General features: G+C 41.8%; 1 protein-coding gene across 5 annotated transcripts in view; it reads right to left on the bottom strand.

Moving 5' to 3' along the window:
- LOC138771099 (NACHT, LRR and PYD domains-containing protein 3-like) overlaps positions 1 to 21,612 on the bottom strand; it is a 128,718-nt gene that overhangs the window by 70,377 nt on the left and 36,729 nt on the right. For all 5 annotated transcript variants that reach the window (XM_069950553.1, XM_069950555.1, XM_069950554.1 and 2 more), the window contains 3 exons: positions 13,786 to 15,475; positions 4,868 to 5,038; positions 665 to 832 (listed from right to left, as the gene is read on the bottom strand). In XM_069950553.1, coding sequence (XP_069806654.1) covers positions 665 to 832; positions 4,868 to 5,038; positions 13,786 to 15,475 — 2,029 coding nt within the window. The remainder of the gene's footprint in view (positions 1 to 664; positions 833 to 4,867; positions 5,039 to 13,785; positions 15,476 to 21,612) is intronic.

The following is a 21,612-nucleotide window of genomic DNA, read 5'->3' as shown; positions in this document are numbered from 1 at the left end:
GTCTGACTTCAGGCCAGGAGAGAAGTAGCTGCTCGCTGGGCAGTAGACTTGCTTATTCTGCTGACTATTGTGCCTCTATGTTATATATAAAAATTAGATCCACACATCATACTCAGCAGGTGTTGTATAGTGGCCTTGTGGCTCTTAAAGAGAATGTACCACTAGGTATTTCACTTTGTGTTTTTCACATAAATAGACCAGGGCTGGCGTGGGGATGCTGCTACCGTAGTGCTTTCTTTGAACCGCTGCCTGGTTTCTTGCATGACGTTGGTCTATTCCTGGGCACCGGCCCAGCATGAAGCACTGGGGAAAGGCCTACTGGCAGAGGAGAGATCGTCACGCTTGGGGCCGGCAGGGCTGGCCCCAGTGCTTCATGCCAGGCCGGGGCTCGAGAATAGACTGGCACTGTGCGCGGGAACCAGGCGACTGCGGCACCAGCATCCCACCCTGGTCTATTCACGTAAAACACAGAAAGCAATGCACCTAGTGATACATTTGCTTTAATGTCAAGGTGTATGTGATGGTGGAAGGGGTTGGCACAAACTGAAAAATTCATTTGGTGATGATCGGCGTTCCTTTGCGGCCATGGATGCCAGAAGATCGATACATGTAAGAGGACCCTAACTTGTGCCCGTATGTATATCAGTCCTGTAAACATACTAACCGTGATATCTTTATCCAGAAGGCATGACTGGCCATATCTACTATGAAGGCTTCGATGTATTGATGAGGTAGAGGTTTATCCAGGACAAGTTTCTTTAGGGAACGGTTTTTCCTTAATACAGATGCCAACCGAGTCCAGAACATGTCTTGTAAATGATTCCCGACCAAACTGTAATTATATGAAGGTAAGATGTAAGTGATGCATCCATAGAGTGTTAGGATAAAATCTGTAGTTTAACCAAGAAGAGTCAGATGAGCACTCAAAATTAGACAGTCACAATCATTGAAACTACACCTCACACACAATATCAATGCCTGCAATGACCAATGCTAATTGTTCATAGAACTACAGGTACACTATAGATAGTCTGAACATTTCTGCATCCAGTGACACCTTTCTTTTTTGCAGGTAAGATTTTTTCTTTGATAAAATGTATTATTTATTATTATTATTTATTGCTTTTTAATATGTGGAGAAGACAGTCATTAAGGTTTTACATTAAAAATATTATGCTACACCTCTGATCACTGCTGTAGTAGTAGACTGCAACACTCCTTTTAAATGGTGTCCCGGTGCCAGTAGATCGGTCCAGACCGCGGACCAAATTACATAGTCCAAACAATACTCCACAGAACTCCGGATAAGTTCAAAAAAGCTTGAAGAAGATTTATTTCATCAGATGCAAAAATATAAAATCGTGCAGCACAGCAAACAGCAAATCAGTGTGACGTTTTGACGGTCTCAATGCTTGATAATGACGGTGTTGAGACAGTCGAAACATCACACTGATTTGCTGTTTGCTGTGCTGCACAATTTTATATTTTTGCATCTGATGGAATAAATCTTCTTCAAGCTTTTTTGAACTTATCCAGAGTTCTGTGGAGTATTGTTTGGACTAGATAGATAGATAGGAGATAGATAGATGATAGATAGGAGATAGATAGGAGATAGACAGATGATAGATAGATGATAGATAGATAGGAGATAGATAGGAGATAGATAGATAGATGATAGATAGATGATAGATAGATAAGATAGATGATAGATAGATAGGAGATAGATAGATAGATGATAGATAGATGATAGATAGATGATAGATAGATAGATAGATGATAGATAGATAGGAGATAGATAGATAGATGATAGATAGATGATAGATAGATAGGAGATAGATAGGAGATAGATAGATAGATAGATAGATAGATAGATAGATAGATGATAGATAGATAAGATAGATGATAGATAGATAGGAGATAGATAGATAGATGATAGATAGATGATAGATAGATGATAGATAGATGATAGATAGATGATAGATAGATGATAGATAGATGATAGATAGATGATAGATAGATGATAGATAGATACCAGTCCAAAAGATATATCCCGGCACTCCAAAGGTCAAGTTAGTGAGAAATCTTTTATTTAAAAAAAACTTCATTAGTGCACAGCACAGCAAGCAGGTTATGATGCAACGTTTCGGCAGTCAGTTACCGCCACTTTCAAGCATAACCATAGCGACAACAGCCTCCATTAAATACATGTGCATTAATTAAACAGGTATCTTTTCATAGGTGCAGACAAGTGTCAATTAAATTCAAACATCGTGACGTGTCCATTCAGACACACCTCTAGGGTGTGTGTAGTGTCCGTGATTCTTATCCAGGATTTTCAAGATCATATGACACGCATCAAGCGTGAATGTGAACCAAGTCCAATATTGAGTGCAAACTGTGATGTGAAGTGAGTTGATACTTGAAAGAATAAAAGATATTATTGTAAATGAAACATGTCGGAGTTCACTCACTGCGGTACTGTTTGAAGGAGCAAAGAAAATAGAAGTCAGGTTGTTCAGGGTAGGTGTAGTGCAAAAACTGCCATTTCACTCCACTGTGGGAAACTCCCACTCTTGCCGGTAATACACACATGACGGCAGTGACCCATATGGGAATCTAGGCCGATTGCTAAGATCGCAGCATAACTTATGTTATTGACTCGCCGGATTTCCATCAACACCAGGTAAAAACCTATTGGCATAATGTATTCTCCAGCTCGTTCAACTAGACCTCTCCAGGTCACGATTTGTTGATTGGCCACATCCCGGGTATGTCGTGCGTTATTATAATGATGAAAACCGCCGTGTCTAACCACGGTTCAATCAGAATACTTTTCTCCAACTTCCCAGCAGTGAGTTTTATTGTTTCAAGTATCAACTCACTTCACATCACAGTTTGCACTCAATATTGGACTTGGTTCACATTCACTCTTGATGCGTGTCATATGATCTTGAAAATCCTGGATAAGAATCACGGACACTACACACACCCTAGAGGTGTGTCTGAATGGACACGTAACGATGTTTGAATTTAATTGACACTTGTCTGCACCTATGAAATGATACCTGTTTAATTAATGCACATGTATTTAATGGAGGCTGTTGTCGCTATGGTTATGCTTGAAAATGGCGGTAACTGACTGCCGAAACGTTGCATCATAACCTGCTTGCTGTGCTGTGCACTAATGAAGTTTTTTTAAATAAAAGATTTCTCACTAACTTGACCTTTGGAGTGCTGGGATATATCTTTTGGACTGGAATCTATTGAGTCCGTGGTCGGGACATTCCCTGGCACCCGTGTATCTAGGAGGTGCGGCTGGATATTGATTGTAGATAGATAGATAGGTTTCATTAGGCCTATTTCTTTACTAAAAAAAGCTGTTTTTAAGCCTCCCCCCACTTCTTATTTCTTGCAGAGAAGCAAAGTGAAAGCAAGTTTGTTGTGTGCATTATAACCTGAGGGAGAGGGGGTGAGATAACAAGGAGAAGAGAGAAACAGCCGCTGTATAGAAGCCAGCAGAACACAACATCCTGCAATCTTACCTCACTAAGGGTGGTATTACACGGAACGATAATCGGCCGAATTGGCCCGATTCGGCCGATTATCGCTCCGTGTAATAAATGCAACGATCAGCCGATGACAACGATCATCGGCTGATCGTTGATATAGGTTAGACCCTATTTTCGTCGGGCGCCGACCGCGCACCTCTGCGTGTAATAGCGGTGCGTGGCCGGCGACTAACGATATACATTACCCATCCACGTTCCAGGGCTGCTCCTGCCGTCCGCTTCTCCCGGGGGTCCCGCGCGCGCTCTAGCGTCACAGCGGCCTGTCAGCTGATAGGCCGCTCAGCCAATCACAGGCCGCGGTGGTCCCGGCCTGTGATTGGCTGAGCGGCCTACCAGCTGACAGGCCGCTGTGACGCTAGAGCGCGCGGGACCCCCGGGAGAAGCGGATGGCAGGAGCAGCCCTGGAACGTGGATGGGTAATGTATGCCAGTTTAGCAAGGGCTGCAAGGACATCGGTAACGATGTCCTTGCAGCTCTTGTACTCTTGTCAAACGATTATCGGGCCGTGTAATAGGCCCAGTAAACGAGCAATGATCTAGCAGATCGCTATCGTTTACAGGTATTATCGGGCCCTGCTCGGCCAGTGTAATACCACCATAAGTCCCCAGACCAGCACTGAGCAGGCTAACCTGCCCAGACAGTCTCCAAAGTGTATGGTCTGTTTGTTTCCTCTTCCTGCTCACTCATTCCCTCTAGGCCCCTTCATAGAATATAATACACACAGCAAACATGTCTTCACTTTGCTTCTCTGTAATGTAGATAGATGACTTTGCCTTGTAAATGAACAGATAAGAAGGGAAGGGGAGGCTGAAAAACAACTTTTTGAGTACTAAAACAGGCTTTTTGCCTAATAAACCTATTACATACTTTTTTTTAAAATTACTTGTTCTATCGACGTCTGCAAACCTGTTTTGAAATGACAGCTACACTTGAGGGTCATAGATATGACAATAGTGTGTAGTAGAAATTGAATAAAATCCATGTATACCTCTTGTCCCACATGTCTGAGTCCTGTACACGTTATATACTGTATATAAAGCTAGTGGGCACCACTAATAATCATGGAGTGCTAAACCAATGCACATAAGTAGTACATCATCCTCTCAAAAGAAAAAAAGCATATGCACAAAAAATGGTAGCACATCACAAAAATCTTTATTATAACACTAACATAGATACAAAATACCACATAAATAAATGAATGTACAGGAGTAGTAAAATGAGGGAGACAACACCCCAAATACTGCTCTACATTAAAAACACTAAAACTCAGTCCTGTACACATCTCTTATACTTACTATAATTCCTCTATCCTGCAGTCTGGACTGGACAGAGCGTCCATCATGTCACCGACGTGAGGACCATACAGATTGTTACCAGACAGGTCAAATCTCTTCAGGGACTGGTTATTCCTTATTATAGATGCCAATGGGGTGCAGGATGTTTCTGGTAGGTTATTATCGGCCAAGCTGTAAGAACAACAAGATGAGATGTTGGTAACGTGTCCACTGAGTATTAGTATAAAATCTGTAGAATGTTACTTGTTTCTTCACTCCTTCACCCCCGTTGTGTCGATACCTGACAGAGGTACTGTACCCAGGAGGTATAAGACTTAGTGGACCACCCATACCGGGACATTTTATAACAACAAAGTGTGAGGGCCCAATTATTGTGCTGTGAAGTAGTTTTTATTGATACCATTTTTGTCTAGATGGATTTTTTTTTATTACTTTTTATTATGTTTAACTGATATGTGATTTCACCAAAAAAAAAAAACACATTGGTAATATTGGTAAAGTTTCCTTTTACGCCATTCACCATGCAGGAGCAATAATTTATACTTTACTTCAGATTCTCCATTCGGCGATACCAAAATTTTCTTACTTATATTAACCTCCTCAAATGCCACCGTGTATAGCCATCACAGCATTGGAGCATGGAGATGGCCCTGGTACTACTCCCCCATCATCTGCTTATACTATGAGCAGATGATGGGAGTAGTAGTACTGTGTATATGTGGCAGCAGCACTGAGCAGAGAGGGGAGAGGTAGATACACAGGCACCTCTCTTTCTCCCTGCTCGGTGCCCTCCAAATATACTGGTTGAATACATTTATGGAATACTTTGGGGAGCAAGGACACTTGCTCCCCAAAGTATTCCATAAATGTATTCAATCAATAAAGCACACTGTACATTCCATTCCATTAGTTTACTTAGACATCCATAGAAACAATAAAGTCCCATAGGCTTCTATATATAGAGCGCCCCCGGCTGGACACTCCTTTGGAATTACACCCTGGTAATACCCTAACACTCCATGATCTACTAAATTAAGGGAAATAGCAGTATATGTGCATTTCCTATAATTAATGTACGTTAGAAATTTGTCTAACTTTCCATAAGTAAATTTGTCTAACTTTCCATAAGTAATAACATATCAAAAAATTATTTTGGCCGGACTTCTCCCTTAAGTGTGTCAGTGACAGGAGCTGCGCCTGATGATGATATATTTCCATGACACCAGCCAGCCTCCTGCTTACCTCCATTCTGTCCAATCGGCAATCTGCTCCTAGAGACCGCATCAGGTAGAATATCAGAAAAAAAAAATCAAAAACTCCCATCTACACCAATATGGTACAAATAAAAACTATGGATCATGACCCCAAAAATGTGAAAAAATGGAAAAAGGAAAAACAAAAAAGAGTAATAGGATGCACAATAGGTTAACTTTAAAGTCACACTGTCACCCCCTTTTTTGCATTCTGAACTCTCTTCACAGGTGTAAAGGGTAACTTTTGCAATTTTCATGCCTTATTTTATATCATACGTCATGCTGCTTGTTCCAGTAGAAAAGTGATCTTTTATCAACTGCAGAATGTGCTAAGTGGGCAGGGCTTCAAGGCAACAGCACCACCTAGCCCTGCCCACAGCGCCACTGTTTGCCCCGCCCCTCCGCCAATGGGCCTATGTGGTGGGCCTATGCACCAATGAAGTCATGGAGGGGCAGGGCCAACAGTGGTGCTGTGGGTGGGGCTAAGTGGTGATGTTGCCGTGAGGCCCCGCCCACTTAGCACAATCTGCAGTTGATAAAAGATCACTTTTTACCTGAACAAGCACTATGACATATGATATAAAATAAGGTATGAAAACTGCACAATTTTAGAAAGTCAGACTGCAAAAAGGGGGCGACAGTGTCACTTTAAGCTTATATTTATTTGTAAAAAAAAAAAAAAAAAAAAAAAAGGGGGGGGGGGTTTTACTGCTTTAAAAGTAGTACAATATAACAAAAGCTATATAAACATGGAGAATGTTCTATTCTGACTGACATACAGAACAGATACAACATGTCAGGTTTTTTTTTCACATACAAAAACACAAATCCATTCATTCACACTTATACACACAAATACTCACACACTTACACTAATATACACTTACTACAGAAACACTTACTATCTTCTATGCTGCAGTCTCCTTACACTGCATTCTCCCTTCATCACGGGATATCCAGGATATCCGTAGAGAAAGGTAAGGACTAGAGATGAGCGAGTACTAAAATGCTCGGGTGCTTGTTACTCGAGACAAATATTTCCCGATACTTGGGTGCTCGTTTCGAGTAACGAACCCCATTAAAGTCAATGGGAAACTCAAGCATTTTTGCAGGGAACCAAAGCTTGGCCCAGGGAATGTTGTGGGAAAACCTGGAAACCTCAGAAAATAGTAACATAGTAAATAAGGTTGAAAGAAGACAAGAGTCCATCAGGTTAAACCTAGGGAAATCCTACTTTGTTGATCCAGAGAGGGCAAAAATCCCTATGAGGCAGACGACAATTGCCCCACCACAGGGAGAAAACTCCCCCCCCCCCCCCCCGACTACAATGGCGATCAGAATAATCCCTGGATCAATGTCTCACCGGAAATCTAATGCCCATAACCTGTAATATTATATTGTTCAAGAAAAGCATCAAGGCCTCCCTTAAAGTGTCACTGTCGTTAAAATTTTTATTGCAGAAATCAATAGTACAGGCGATTTTAAGAAACTTTGTAATTGGGTTTATTAGCCAAAAAACACATTTTTATCATGAAAAGGCAGTTTGAAGCTCTCCCCCTGTCTTCATGGTTTTCCTATGGAGAGAGAAAGTAAAGGCAGCAAAAACAGGACAACAAAGAGTTAATTTACATTCACATCCAGGGCTCTCTATTCTGACAGGCACCTCTGAATAGCTCCCCTGCTGTGCAATCCTTTGTTCTAGGCTCTCAGCTGCCAGCTAATCTCACTCTTCCCCCTCCCCCCTTCATAGACCAGACAGGATGGACTGATGAAAGAGATGAAAAAACATCTGACTCTGAGGAGTGGAGGGCAGAAAGGAGAGGAGGGGGGGATCTGGGAAAAGGCTTTTTACATGCAGATAATGGCATAATTGGCTAATAAACCCAATTACAAAGTTTCTTTAAATCGCCTGGACTATTGCTTTCTGCAAAAAAAAAATTTAACGACAGTGACACTTTAAACTTGAATGAATGAGCCATGACAACATCATGTGGCAGAGAGTTCCACAGTCTTACCGCTCGTACAGTAAAGAACCCACGTCGATGCTAATGATGAAATCTTCTTTCCTCGTAGAGGATGCCCCCTTGTCATGGTTACAGACCTAGGAGAAAAAAGACCACTACAAAGACCTCTGTACTTTCCATTCATATATTTGTACATTATGATCAGATCGCCCCTAAGACTACTTTTTTCTAGCGTAAATACCCCCAAGCTTGATAACCTGTCCTGGTCCTGTAACCCACCCATTCCCTTAATGACCTTTGTTGCCCTCCTCTGCACCCGCTCCAGTTCACCTATGTCCTTCTTATATACCGGTGCCCAAAACTGTACACAGTATTCCATGTGTGGTCTGACCAGTGATTTATAAAGAGGCAAAACTGTGTTCTCATCTTTTGCATCTATACCTCTTTTGATGCATCCCATTATTTTATTAGCCTTGGCAGCTGCTGCCTGGCACTGATCACTAAAGTTGAGCTTACTGTCCACCAATACCCCCAGGTCCTTTTCGGAAGTAGTTTTACCCAGTATTTTATTATTTAGCACATAACTGTACGTATTATTTCTATGGTCCGAGTGCATAACCTTACATTTATCCACTTAAACTTCATTTGCCATTTCACCGCCCAAGCCTCTAGCTTCTCCAAATCCCTCTGTAATATGATATTATCCTCCTCTGTACTGATTACTTTACCCAGTTTAGTATCTGCAAAAATGGAGATTCTACTCTGTAGCCCCTCTACAAGATCATTAATAAAAATATTAAAAAGCAGTGGACCCAACACTGACCCCTGTGGTACCCCACTAGTAACTAAAACCCAATCGGAATATTTTCCATCAATGACCACCCTCTGTTTTCTATCACACAACCAGTTACTTACCCATTTGCATATATTTTCCCCTAGTCCCAGCATCCTCATTTTGTAGACCAACCTTTCATGCGGCACAGTATCAAATGCCTTGGAAAAGTCCAGATACACAACATCCACAGCCTCCCCCAGGTCCAGTCTATAACTTACCTCTTCATAGAAGCCGATCAGATTAGTCTAACAGGACCGATCCCTCATAAATCCATGCTGATGCTGCGTCATAAGATTATTTTCATTGAGATACACCAGTATAGCATCTCTTACAAACCCCTCAATACTTTACCTACTATAGATGTTAGACTTACGGGCCTGTAGTTTCCAGGAACACTCTTTGAACCCTTCTTGAATATTGGTACCACATTAGCTATGCGCCAGTCCTGTGGAACAATCCCTGTCGTAATAGAATCTTTAAATATTAGGAATAACGGTCTGTCTAACACAGTATTTAATTCTTGCAAAACTCTAGGATGGATACCTTCTGGGCCCGGTGACTTATGGATTTTAATGTTTTTTAGGCGTCTCCCCACTTCTTGTTGTGTTAGGCAGGTGAGATTTATGGGAACATTTATATTATCCCTAGTCATGTCCTCTGTTATGGGATTCTCCTCTGTGAATACAGTAGAGAAGAATGTATTTAGTAGATTGGCCTTTTCCTCTTCCCCCTCCACCATTACACCCAGATTATTTTTGAGGGGACCAACATTTTTGGTTTTAAGTCTTTTGTTATTTATATAGGTGAAGAACATTTTGGGATTTGTTTTACTTTCTGTGTCTATCCTTCTTTCTATTGCAATTTTTGCTTCTTTTGTTTTTTACACATTCTATTCTTCTGTCTATAGTTGCTCAATGCTTCCCCACTACCTTCTTGTTTTAGTAGTCTGAATGCTTGTTTCTTATTATTTATTGCACCCCTTACAGCTGAAGTTAACATCATTGGATTTCTCTTATTTCTACTACGTTTATTCCCATATGGTATGTGTCGTTCACACGATTTACCCAGGATGCTCTTAAATATGTCCCATTTCTCTTGTGTACTTTTATTTCTGAAGGCATTGTCCCAGTCTATGTTCCCAAGGTCCTCTCTTAGTTTTTGGAAATTAGCCTTCCTGAAATGTAATGTTTTTGTAGCCCCTCTACTAATCATTTTATTGAAGGATAATTGAAAACTTACTATGTTATGGTCACTATTACCTAGGTGACCCCCCACCTCTATTTTTGATATTCTGTCGGGCCTATTGTTTAAGATTAGGTCCAGGCGTGGCCCCCCTCTTGTTGGTTCCTCTACTAGTTGGGAAAGGTAATTATCTTTTACTATTTCCAAAAACCCGCTTCCCTTCCTGGAGCTGCAGGTTTCTGCTTTCCAGTTTATATTTGGGTAGTTAAAGTCCCCCATAATAATGACTTCCCCCTGCTTCGCTGCCGCATCTATTTGTCTTATAAGAAGATTTTCTGATTCTTCCGCTATACTTGGAGGTTTATAACTCACTCCTATAAGAATTTTATTATTCTTCGTCCCTCCCCTTATTTCTACCCAAAGAGACTCCACATTATCATCACTTATATCCTCCCGCAGAATGGGCTTAAGGCAGGATTTAACATACAGACAGACCCCTCCCCCTTTCTTATTTTTACGGTCATTTCTGAATAGACTATAACCCTGGATATTAACAGCCCAGTCATAACTCTCATCCAGCCATGTCTCGCTTATCCCCACTATATCATATTTCTCTTCAACCATTATGAGTTCTAATTCCTCAGCTTTATTAGTGAGGCTTCGAGCATTAGTATACATACATTTAATATGTTTGTCCATATTTCCTTTCCTTTTATCACTAGTGACTGTTCTATCCCCTCCCGCCGCTCCACCCCCAGTTCCATAATCTAGGCCCAGCTCTCCTTCTACTCTGTCTTCACTTACTATATTGTAGTTGCCCTCCCCCTCGGTCCCTAGTTTAAACACTCCTCCAACCTCTTAGCCATCTTCTCCCCCAGCACGGCTGCACCCTCCCCATTGAGATGCAGCCCGTCTCTACGGTAGAGCCTGTAACCGACCGAGAAGTCGGTCCAGTTCTCCATGAACCCAAACCCCTCTATCCTACACCAGCTCTTGAGCCACTTATTTACCTCCCTAATCTCCCGCTGTCTCTCAGGTGTGGCCCGTGGTACAGGTAATATTTCGGAAAATATCACCTAGGAGGTCCTAATGTTAAGCTTCCTGCCTAAGTCCCTGAAATCGTTTTTAAGGACCCGCCAAATGATAGAAACACAATGGAAATGGACAGGAAACAGCAGGGGCAGTATGCATGGATGCCTCTGGGGCTGGGCAATCACACCATTATGCCAAATTATGGGCAACAGCCTGGTGGCGGAACTCAATACAATTTTGCTGACCCAGACCAAGATGTTGAGGTACATGTCAGGAAAGCACCCAACTAGGTGCAACTGGGATACTTTTGGTGTAGTCTATGGAGTCTGTGTGTACCAGGTGCTGTATGTTTTAGAACACCCGTTACACAGCACACTGCACAGCCAGGATAGGTGTAGCTACACTACAGGTCCCAGCAAGTAAAGGTACAGCAGCAGCAAAAATAAGTACTGAGAGAACTTTGGGCAATTTCTTTGCGGTCTATGTGGACCACGTGTTGTTCCCTTTCTGGCACCAGTCGCTCTGCAAAGCGTGCAGCCAAGATAGCGGTAGCCGCTCTACAAGTCCCAGCCAGCAGTCACCAAGAGGAGGCCAAATAAATGTAGTTATAGCCCTTCGAAGGACTGTTGGTTTTTTTGTGGATGATTCCTGTTTAACCGCACACTAATTCCCTCCCTAACACTCTCCCTGACAGACAGCAGCTCTCTCCCTAATCTCATCCAGCCTGCGTCTGAAGCGAGCATCGCGAGACCTGATTCTTATATGCCCAGGTCATCTGATCTGGCCAGCCAATAGCTGCTATCGACATGTAGGATTCCCACGTGATGCTACAAGCTCCCAAAGACTCTCCTGCATGATGATTGGCTGAAAAAAAAAAACGCTAAACATGCAGGAAGAGGAAGATGCCATTGTCTTGAGTATCGCAAGATGTTGGTCCGAGTAACTAGCACCATCGAGTACCCTAACACTCGAACGAGTACCAAGCTGGGACGAGCATGCTCGCTCATCTCTAGTTAGGACCCCTGACCTCAGGACAGCTTACCATCGTCTTCAGCAGCAGATATAGTCTGTGCTGTGCAAGCTACCCTGCTGTCAGCATCCCTGCCCCCTCCCCCAAGTCCCGACAGCAGGAGAAAGTTTAATGGACAATATGCAGCATAAAATGGAAGTAATGCAGTGCATTGTTCATACCTTCCTCTGTCTCTAATGGCCCTATTCCACGGGCCGTCTACAGGAGCAAGGATGTCGGCTGATCGTTGCACTCTATTCCACGGGACAATTATCATCCGTAGCGGCCGATAATTGTTCCGTGGAATAGGACCTTAAGTGTTTTGCTGCACGGGCTGCAAGTCCCTGCTGGTGGAGGCCCCTTCCTATCATAAACTGGTGGAGGCCCTGGGGCAATAAGCCAGGATACCCTCTCTTTAACCCCTTAGCGTCCCATGACATACCTGGTACGTCAAGGTGGCGCAGGGAAATATCAGCTGCACTTCAATGCAGCTGTCAAACCTGAAAAAATGCTTGGTACTGCACGTCCCTGGTGTCTAGTGGGTCGGATCTGCCTGCAGCTGGCCATAGCAATCTATCACCGGTGTGACTGATCTTTGCTGTGTATATACATGTCCCCCAGGGGGACTTCAAGTTAAAGTAAAAATAAAAGTAAAAAGTGTTTATTAATAAAAAAAATCCCCTCCCCTAATAAAAGTCCAAATCACCCCCCTTTTCCCAGTTTATAAATATAAATAAACATGTTTGGTATCGCCGCGTACATAATCGCCCGACCTATTAAATTATCACATTCCTGATCTTGCACGGTAAACAGTGTAAGCACAAAAAATTTTCAAAGTGCAAAATTGCGCATTTTTGGTCGCAGCAAATCCAGAAAAAATTTAATAAAAAGTGATCAAAAAGTCGTATATGCGCAATCAAGGTACCGATAGAAAGAACACATCATGGCGCAAAAAATGACACCTGACACAGACCCATAGACCAAAGGATAAAAAAGCTATAAGCCTGGGAATGGAGCGATTTTAAGGAACATATATTTGTTAACAATGGTTTGAATTTTTTACAGGCCATCACATAAAAGAAAAGTTATACATGTTATATATCTTTTTAATCGTAACGACTTGAGGAACATATATAACAAGTCAGTTTTACCCCAGGGTTTACGGCGTAGAAACAAATACGCTCCAAATAAAAGAAATGCGTTTTTTTTTTTCAATTTCACCACACATTACATTTTTTTCTGGTTTCGCAGTGTACTTTATGCAAAAATTCAGCCTGTCATTGCAAATTACAATTAGTGACGCAAAAAATAAGGGCTCATGTGGGTTTCTAGGTGGAAAAATGCAAGTGCTATGGCCTTTTAAACATAAAGTGGAAAAAGCAAAAGCGCAAAAACAAAAATTGGCATTGACCTTAAGGGGTTAATGCCCTCCCTGACAGCCAGCCAATCTTCCATTGGCTGCAAAGGAGCGCCCAACCTTTGCTAACATTAACACAGGAATCTGACCCCATTTACTTCACTAGAGTAGTCATACTTACAGAAATTATACATACATAGAATAATTATTTATAAAACAAAAAAAACTGATGTTTGTAAGAATCTTTTTAATTAGTTAGATTATCAAATATAATAAGTAACTTTACCTCAGAAAGTGAAGGTTATATGAAGCCGATGCAAGTCTTTCTAATCCTTCAGTGGTTAAGGAACATCCAGTTAGAGTTAGTTCTTCTATATTTGTGCAGGTTTCCATGATGAACGCCAATACTGTGCAGTCCAGAGCCGACATGTGAACTTCAGAAAAGTCTAAACTTCTGTGTGATTTTAACGATTCCATCACCAGAGGCTTATTCCGAGTTTCATACAGATAGAAGAAAGTCCTGAGAAGACGTCGCTTTTTGTCTTCAGTTTCTTCCATCCCATCTAGAATAAAGTTGTGCAGCCAAGTGATGACATCTATGGAAGCTTGGTTTGCTTGTCTGTCCAGGTATCCAGTTAGCATTGACCTGGTGGAGGCATCTGATAGACCACACAGGAAACGGAGGAACATCTCACCACGTCCATCAGGATAGGATTTGGCTCTGTTTAGTGATTCCAGTAACTTCTCAGGAGAATAATCAACATAATGTACCAAGGCAGAGAAGAATTCCTGGACAGTGAGGTGTAAGAAGGAATAGGTCACAGGTTCCTCCGATTCTATCAGAAAACTGGATAAGAGTTTTGACTTATTGTTTACATGAAAGGACCCCAGATCTCGATCATCAAAAATAACCAAGTGATTCATGACTCCATGTTCTGCCATCCATCCGATGGACTGCAGGATCTTCTGAGCGTCACTCTTGTCCAGGCTGTGATTGGCCAGAATGTTGGCGATGAATATGGCAAAGAGCTGGGTCACTGTTTTAGGTAATAAGGATGCCGGCTGATCACCACGGGGTGTCTGGAAGCTCCTGGATAACACTGTACAGATGATCCAGCAGTAGGACGGAAGGTAACAGAACGTGTACAATGTGTCATTCTGCTTCACATACGAAAAAGCCTTTTCCGCCAGTTCAGGGTCAGAGAAGAAGTTTTCAAAGTACGTCCGTCGTTCTTCTGGCGAAAACCCAGTGATTTCTACTATTCGCTGGAAAACTTTACAATCAATTGATGCCAGTCTGGTTGGTCGACTGGTCATCAGAACAGAACAACCATTAAGAAGAGACTTTCTGACCAAACTAACCACAATCTGACCACAATGTCCGCGCTCTCTAGGATTAGAGCACAAGTGATCGGATGAGAAATCCATTGTATGATTACTTTCATCTAATCCATCAAATATAAAGAGAAGCTTCTCTGGATCTTGTAAGATGTTCTCAATCTGCTGCTCCAGATATGGATATTGTTGGAGGATCATGGTCTCCAGACTAACCTCATCCAGTCTGTTGAGTTCCCGGAATTTGAAGAAGAAGACAAAAGAGAATCTCTGATATAGCTCCCCCCTCACCCAGTCATAGACAAACTTCTGCATCAGCGTGGTCTTCCCTACACCGGGCACTCCACTCACCATTACCATATGTGGCGCAAGTCTGGATTGGTGGCACCAGCGGAATAGCTTGTTGGGGGAAATGTGTCGTATATTTTGTTCTTTCTTTAAAAATTTCTTATGTTTTACCCCAGTCTCTATGAGCTCATTCTCAGAGCGTTCTCGAAAGTGATCAGTGGAGACAATGATGAGGTTCGCATATCGTGTATAGAATGGAAAACTTTCCTCCCCCTCGTTAAACTTTGAAGGTTTATTTTCTGTAAGTTTCTCAGTTTTTTCATATAAATATTTCTTGTGGCGGTTATGGACGTCTAAAGAAAATGAGAAAATGAATCAAAATAAAATATCTTTTTAGTAAATGGTTAAAGCGACCCTCTGTACCCACAATCACAATAGCTGCTTTTAATCCAAGATCTGTCCTGCAGTCCATTTGGCAGGTGATGCAGTTATTGTCATAAAAAAATAATTTTAAATTGCAGCCCCGTGCCCTACAGACATATCTGTGCCCTAATTTTGCACCACCCCCTCCGTCCCTCCTCATCATTAGGAATGCCACTGGAACATTTATTCTGTTTGAACATTGCACAGGTGTCTTAATGATCCAGCCCATGTGCTGTGGTAACACAGGTAGGGAATAGGAGGCAATCTGCCTGGAGCATTCCTAATGATAAGGAGGGTGGGGAGGAGGGACAGAGGGGTGGTGCAAAGTTAGGGCACAGATACGCCCGTAGGGCACGGAGCTGCAATTTTAAAATTAATTTTTTATGACAATAACTGCATCACCTGCCAAACGGACCGCAGGACAGATCTTGGATTAAAAGCAGCGATCCGAAGGTACAAGCGGTTTGGGGGGGGGGGGGGTCAGATTGTGGGTACAGATTCGCTTTAACATTTTTAGTAAATCTGATAGATTTTACAACTCCTCCTTTCTACCTTTTGCTAAACATAAATAAACAGTCAAAACATAATAAACATTGCACACACCAGGTTCTGCACTTTTTCAGTGTAATTACAGCTGATGGCACATTTTGCTTAGTAACTCTCTAGACACTTAAGGCACTGCAGCCTAAATGTAAAAATTACTAGATACAGATGAAATGACAAATCGAAATATATAAAAATCACTGTGAAGCGAACAAAGTCCACGTTGTCGGTTGGCACCACCTTCAATACTTTGCCTAGAGGTCTCTCAGGCTTCATGCCACACCAAGAGCACATGAGAATAAGCCATCTTAATAGTGAACTATTTATATTGACAGATCTATATCAGAAGTCTTGAGTCCAAAATATATAACATAACATCAAGGTTGCTGTTGTTGGATCCACTAACAATGTCTGTGTATACTAACAAACATGTATTGTATACTAGTAATGGGAGACTTATCAAACTGGTGTAAAGTAGATCTGGCTCAGTTGCCCCTAGCAACCAATCAGATTCCACTATTCATTCCTCCCTGATTCTTTGGAAAATGAAAAGTGGAATCTGAATGGTTGCTTTACACCATGTTTGATATATCTCCCCCAGAGGGGTACAGAGTCATAACTAGGGGCTAGAAAGCCTGAAATGCATCAGCATTTTATTGAACATGAAATAAAAAGTATTGATTGTCTTAAAGAGCTGGAGAAAAATCATTGATAGATGGTAAAGTCACAATTTTTTGTGCAAGGTTTTTTTGCACATTGCTTTCAAATGTTGTGCAAAACACAGCAAAAGTTACAAAATTTTGCACCAATAAATGATTACTTAAAAATCTGTGAAATTTTTGCACTAAAAATGTTGACATCTATGGGTTCCATCTTCCACCAAACTGCAGTTGTAAAAGTCTAATCCTCTGGTGTGAAATAATTTCTAAAAAGGAGATTATTGAATTTTAACAAAAACTTAGAGAACCTGTCACCCCCCCCCGTGCCAGGGCACAGCCCAGCCGACCACCTGGTGCAGACCCATATACTTACCACTTCCACGAAGTCCCGCTCCTGTACCCGATCCCATGGCCGCGGTGTCCCCATCCGAAGCCATGCGCGCGCTCCCAGAGAGGAGTCTGACGCCCATAGAGAATGACTAAGTTATCATTCTCTATGGACATCGGACTCATCTCTGGTGAGCGCGCACATGGTCTCGGACAGGGATATTGCGGCCGTGGGACAGGGTCCATGTTCGTGGAAGCGGTAAGTATATGGGTCTGCACCGGCCGGACTAGGCTCCGCCCCAGGTTCCCTTTAAAGGGGTTTTTCAGGGAAATGTAAAAGTTTCCTATATGCCTTCCTTACCTCTACCACTTCCATGGTACTGCAGGAACATAGGAAAAGTTTATATTTCCCTGGAAGATGCCTTTAGGCTAGAAACAAACACCAGATTTGCAGCGGATTTCACGATGCAAATTTGCAGTGAAATTTGCCTGTCATTTTTGAGTAGATTACATACTCAGATCCCGCTGCGAGTAAGTGAAACACCCCCTTAACCCCCAGCCAGCCAGTACATAAATTACCTGTTCTACGATCCGGCTTGCTTCGGGGGTTCCTGGCTGGACGTTCAGCTCAGCCAATCAGTGTGCTGCCCTGACGCAGCCACTGATTGGCTGAGAGAGCCGTCTAGACACAGGGAGCCCCCGAAGCAAGCCGGATCGTAGAGCAGGTAATGAATGGCCGGTTGGGGGTTGAGGGGGTGTGTCACTTACATACTCACAGCGGGATTACAATCCCGCTGAGAGTATGTAATCTAATTGAAAATGACAGGCAAGGGATCTGCAGCGGATTTCGCTGCGAATTCGCAGTGTGAAATCAGCTGTGGATCAGGTGTGTGTTTCTATATCTGCTGTCCATTTTACCACTATATAGACAAAAAAAATAGGACCATAACCAACTAAAATATAAATCAATTTCATTCAGCTCTTGTTAAGATAATATAAATGTATATGTATATATATATATATATATATATATATATATATGTGTGTGTGTGTGTGTGTGCGTGTATGTGTGTGTGTGTGTGTGTGTGTAAGAAAAGGCCATATTGGATATATTTTATAAGGCATTCATTTAAGAAAATTAGGATGGAGGACTACAGATGTAGCCAGGGTTAACATGATCCAAGGAGTTATATTAAGTCAATTAGTTGAGTTAAACACATCATTGTAATCAAGTTAACCCTGGCTACATCTGTATATTGTTGCATTTTTCCCCAAACATGTATGCTAAATGCCCATTGTCTGCCCAGATTCTTGCATCAGATGGTCACTTAGTGTCACAGGTACAGTTTTTACCAACTGACAATTTGTCCCTGCGATGATCAAAGGGTTCTAGAACAACAAAGTAGAGATGGGATGTCTGCGAGAATAGGGAGAAACAATGGAGCACGATGGTATAAAAGCACCATAATTGGCTCATTGGGGGGAAGTCACAGGAGGAGGAGATGAGAGGAAGCCAAGGGGAGACCAGCCCTGAAGGAAATGGAGACCTATGTGGTTAAGAGCTCATAGTGTGGTAACTATGCTTGAAATTTCTGATGTTGGAATTAATGAAATATTTTAGTTTTATAATGGTTATTCCTTATTGGTTATATTGTATTGTATTATTGTAATTATTATCGCTTTCTGCTCTTATATGTTTATGCAACACTCATAAGGAGGGTGGTATATATATCATAAGGAGGGTGGTATATATATATATATCAGGAAACAGTCAGAAAACAGGAAGTCCTGTGTATCCCAGGCCATCTGAGCGCTCACAGAGAAGGCAGTCATGTGACTGATGGAAAAATTGAGCCGTGACTCTCTGTAGTGGCCGGAATTCCTGTGTTTAGTCTGTTTTTTTCAACCAGCACAAGTCAGAAAATCTGCCTGCAGGAGACTGGACCTGGATTTCTCGTAAGTATAGCTTTGTTTTACAGCATGATAACAGCAACAAAATAATGAGTGTAAATTGTAAACTTGCTTTATATCACATCTACTGTTGGTTTAGATCTTGAAAGTTATAACGACAGTGACACTTTAAAATCATTTACATGTGCCATGACTATCTTTGATACAAGAATTTCAAATCTTAAAAAAATGTTAAAATATGTTAAAGCATTGCAAAGGTATTGCCACATAATGAGGGACAGGTCAGATTTGAAAAAGGGACAGAGTCTTAACCCCTTAGGGACCAAGCCTATTTGGGCCTTAATGACCAGGCTCATTTTTCAAAATCTGACCTGTCTCACTTTATGCGCTTGTAGCTCAGTGATGCTTTAACATATGCTAGCAATTCTGTGACAGTTTTTTCGTCACATATGGTACTTTATGTTAGTGGCAAAATTTGGTCACTGTCTTGTGTGTTTTTTTGTGAAAAACATCAAAATATCATGAAAAATTTGCACTTTATAAACTTTGAAATTCTTTGCTCCTAAAAAAAGAAAGTCGTAACACATAAATTAGTTACTAAGTCACATTATGAATATGTCCTCTTTATTCTGGCTTCATTTCGTAAACATATTTCACTTTTTTAGGGTGTTACGGGGCTTAGAAATGCATCAGCAAATTATCAAATTTTCATGAAATTTCCAAAACAGATTTTTTTTTTAGGGACCAGTTCTTTATTTCTGTTCATTTAGGAGGCTTGTATACTGGAAACCCCCATAAGTGACCCCATTTTGGAAACTAGACACCTTAAAGAATTAATCTAGGGGTATAATGAGCATTTTGACCCTACAGGTGCTGGAGGAAAGTATTCACAATTAGGCCGGAAAAAAATGGAAAATAGAAATTTTCCAGTAATATATTTGTTAAGATTAAAGTATCTCATTGGGGGAGGTGACCGGCAACCTGGGGAGGCGACCGGCAACCTGGGGAGGTTACGGGCAATCTGGGGAGGTTACAGGCAATCTGGGGAAATTATAGGCAATCTGGGGAGGTGACAGGCAATCTGGAGAGGTTACAGGCAATCTGGGGTGGTTACAGGGCAGTCTGGGGAGATAATGGGCAATCTGGGGTGGTTACAGGCAATCTGGGGAGGTGACGGGCAATCTGGGGTGGTGACGGGCAATCTGGGGTGGTTACAGGTAATCTGGGGTGGTTACGGGTATTTGATAGCTGAGAGGAGGGGGCTGCGGGCCTTACAGGCACCGCTGCACTATTCTGCACCATCGCCATAAAGAGCAGATGGCAGAAGAATAGAGCCCATTAGTGATCGCCGTAAAAAATCCGTATCAGCGGTCACTAATAACATAATATATGTATTCTCTGGGTCACTACGGTTACGGCGATACCACATGTATGTAGTTTTTTTTTTAAACTATTACCACTTTGGCGCAATAGAAACTATCTTCCTAGCAAAAACCCACAAAAACTGTCGCCACATTGCAGGATCCATAGCGTTCTTATCTTTTGCGCGACAGAGCTGGTTTTAGGCTTATTTTTTGCGGGAAGATCTGTAGTTTCTATTGCTACCAAGTTTTATATGTATATGACTTTTTGATCTCTTTAATGACATATTTTCTAAAGCAGATTGATAAAAAAACAGTACCAGAATAGCTGTATTATTTTTATTTTTTTTTACAGCGTGTGTCGCGCGGTATAATTATTGATATAGTTTTATAGATTGGGTCATTACGGATGTGGCGATACCAAATATGTATAGGATTTGTGTTTTTGATCTGTTTTATGTAATATTTTATTGGGTATAGGGAATGTAATGCATTTTTACTATTGGGGGGCTGTGTTGTGTTTGGTGCACATTTTTTTTTTTTACTGTACACTATTGTAAATACTTTGATCACTTATACAATACACTGCAGTACCTAATGTACTTCAATGTGTTGTATCATGTGTGTTGAGCCCGGGGGCCTTCATTAGCGGTCCCACTGACCACTGATCCCCTGCCCCCTGCATCGGAATAAAGCCCATTAGTGACCGCCGTGAAAAGACGTGCGGCCGTCACTAAGGGGTTAAAGCGACTCTGTACCCGCAAATCTGCCCCCCCCCAAAAAAAAAAAAACAAAAAAAAAACACTTGTGTTGTCAGATAGCTGCTTTTAATCCAGGATCTGTCCTGGGGTCCGTTCGGCAGGTGATGAAGTTATTTTCCTAAAAAAAAAAAATAAAAAAAAAAAAAAATTTTAAAACTTGCAGCCCCGTGTCAAATTGGCGTGGCCTAGAGTGTCTGTACCCTAGGCCTGCACCACCTCTCAATCCTTCCTCCCTGCCCTCTTCACCATTAGGAATGCCACTGGGCAAGATTTCTCCTATTCATGACTTGTCTGAACACTGCACAGGTGCTGGATAGTTAAAGTGACCCTGTCACCTCCTTTTTGCATTCTGACTTCTCTACACAGGTGTAAAGGGTAAATTTAGCTGTTTTCATACCTTATTTTATATCATACGTCATGCTGCTTGTTCAAGTAAAAAGTGATCTTTTATCAACTGCAGATTGTGTTAAGTGGGCGGGGCCTCGCACCCCACTTAGCCCCGCCC

This window comes from Dendropsophus ebraccatus, chromosome 13 (genome assembly GCF_027789765.1).
Source record: "Dendropsophus ebraccatus isolate aDenEbr1 chromosome 13, aDenEbr1.pat, whole genome shotgun sequence".
In the NCBI taxonomy this organism is placed as follows: domain Eukaryota; kingdom Metazoa; phylum Chordata; class Amphibia; order Anura; family Hylidae; genus Dendropsophus; species Dendropsophus ebraccatus.
This window is presented reverse-complemented; position numbering and strand designations above follow the sequence as displayed.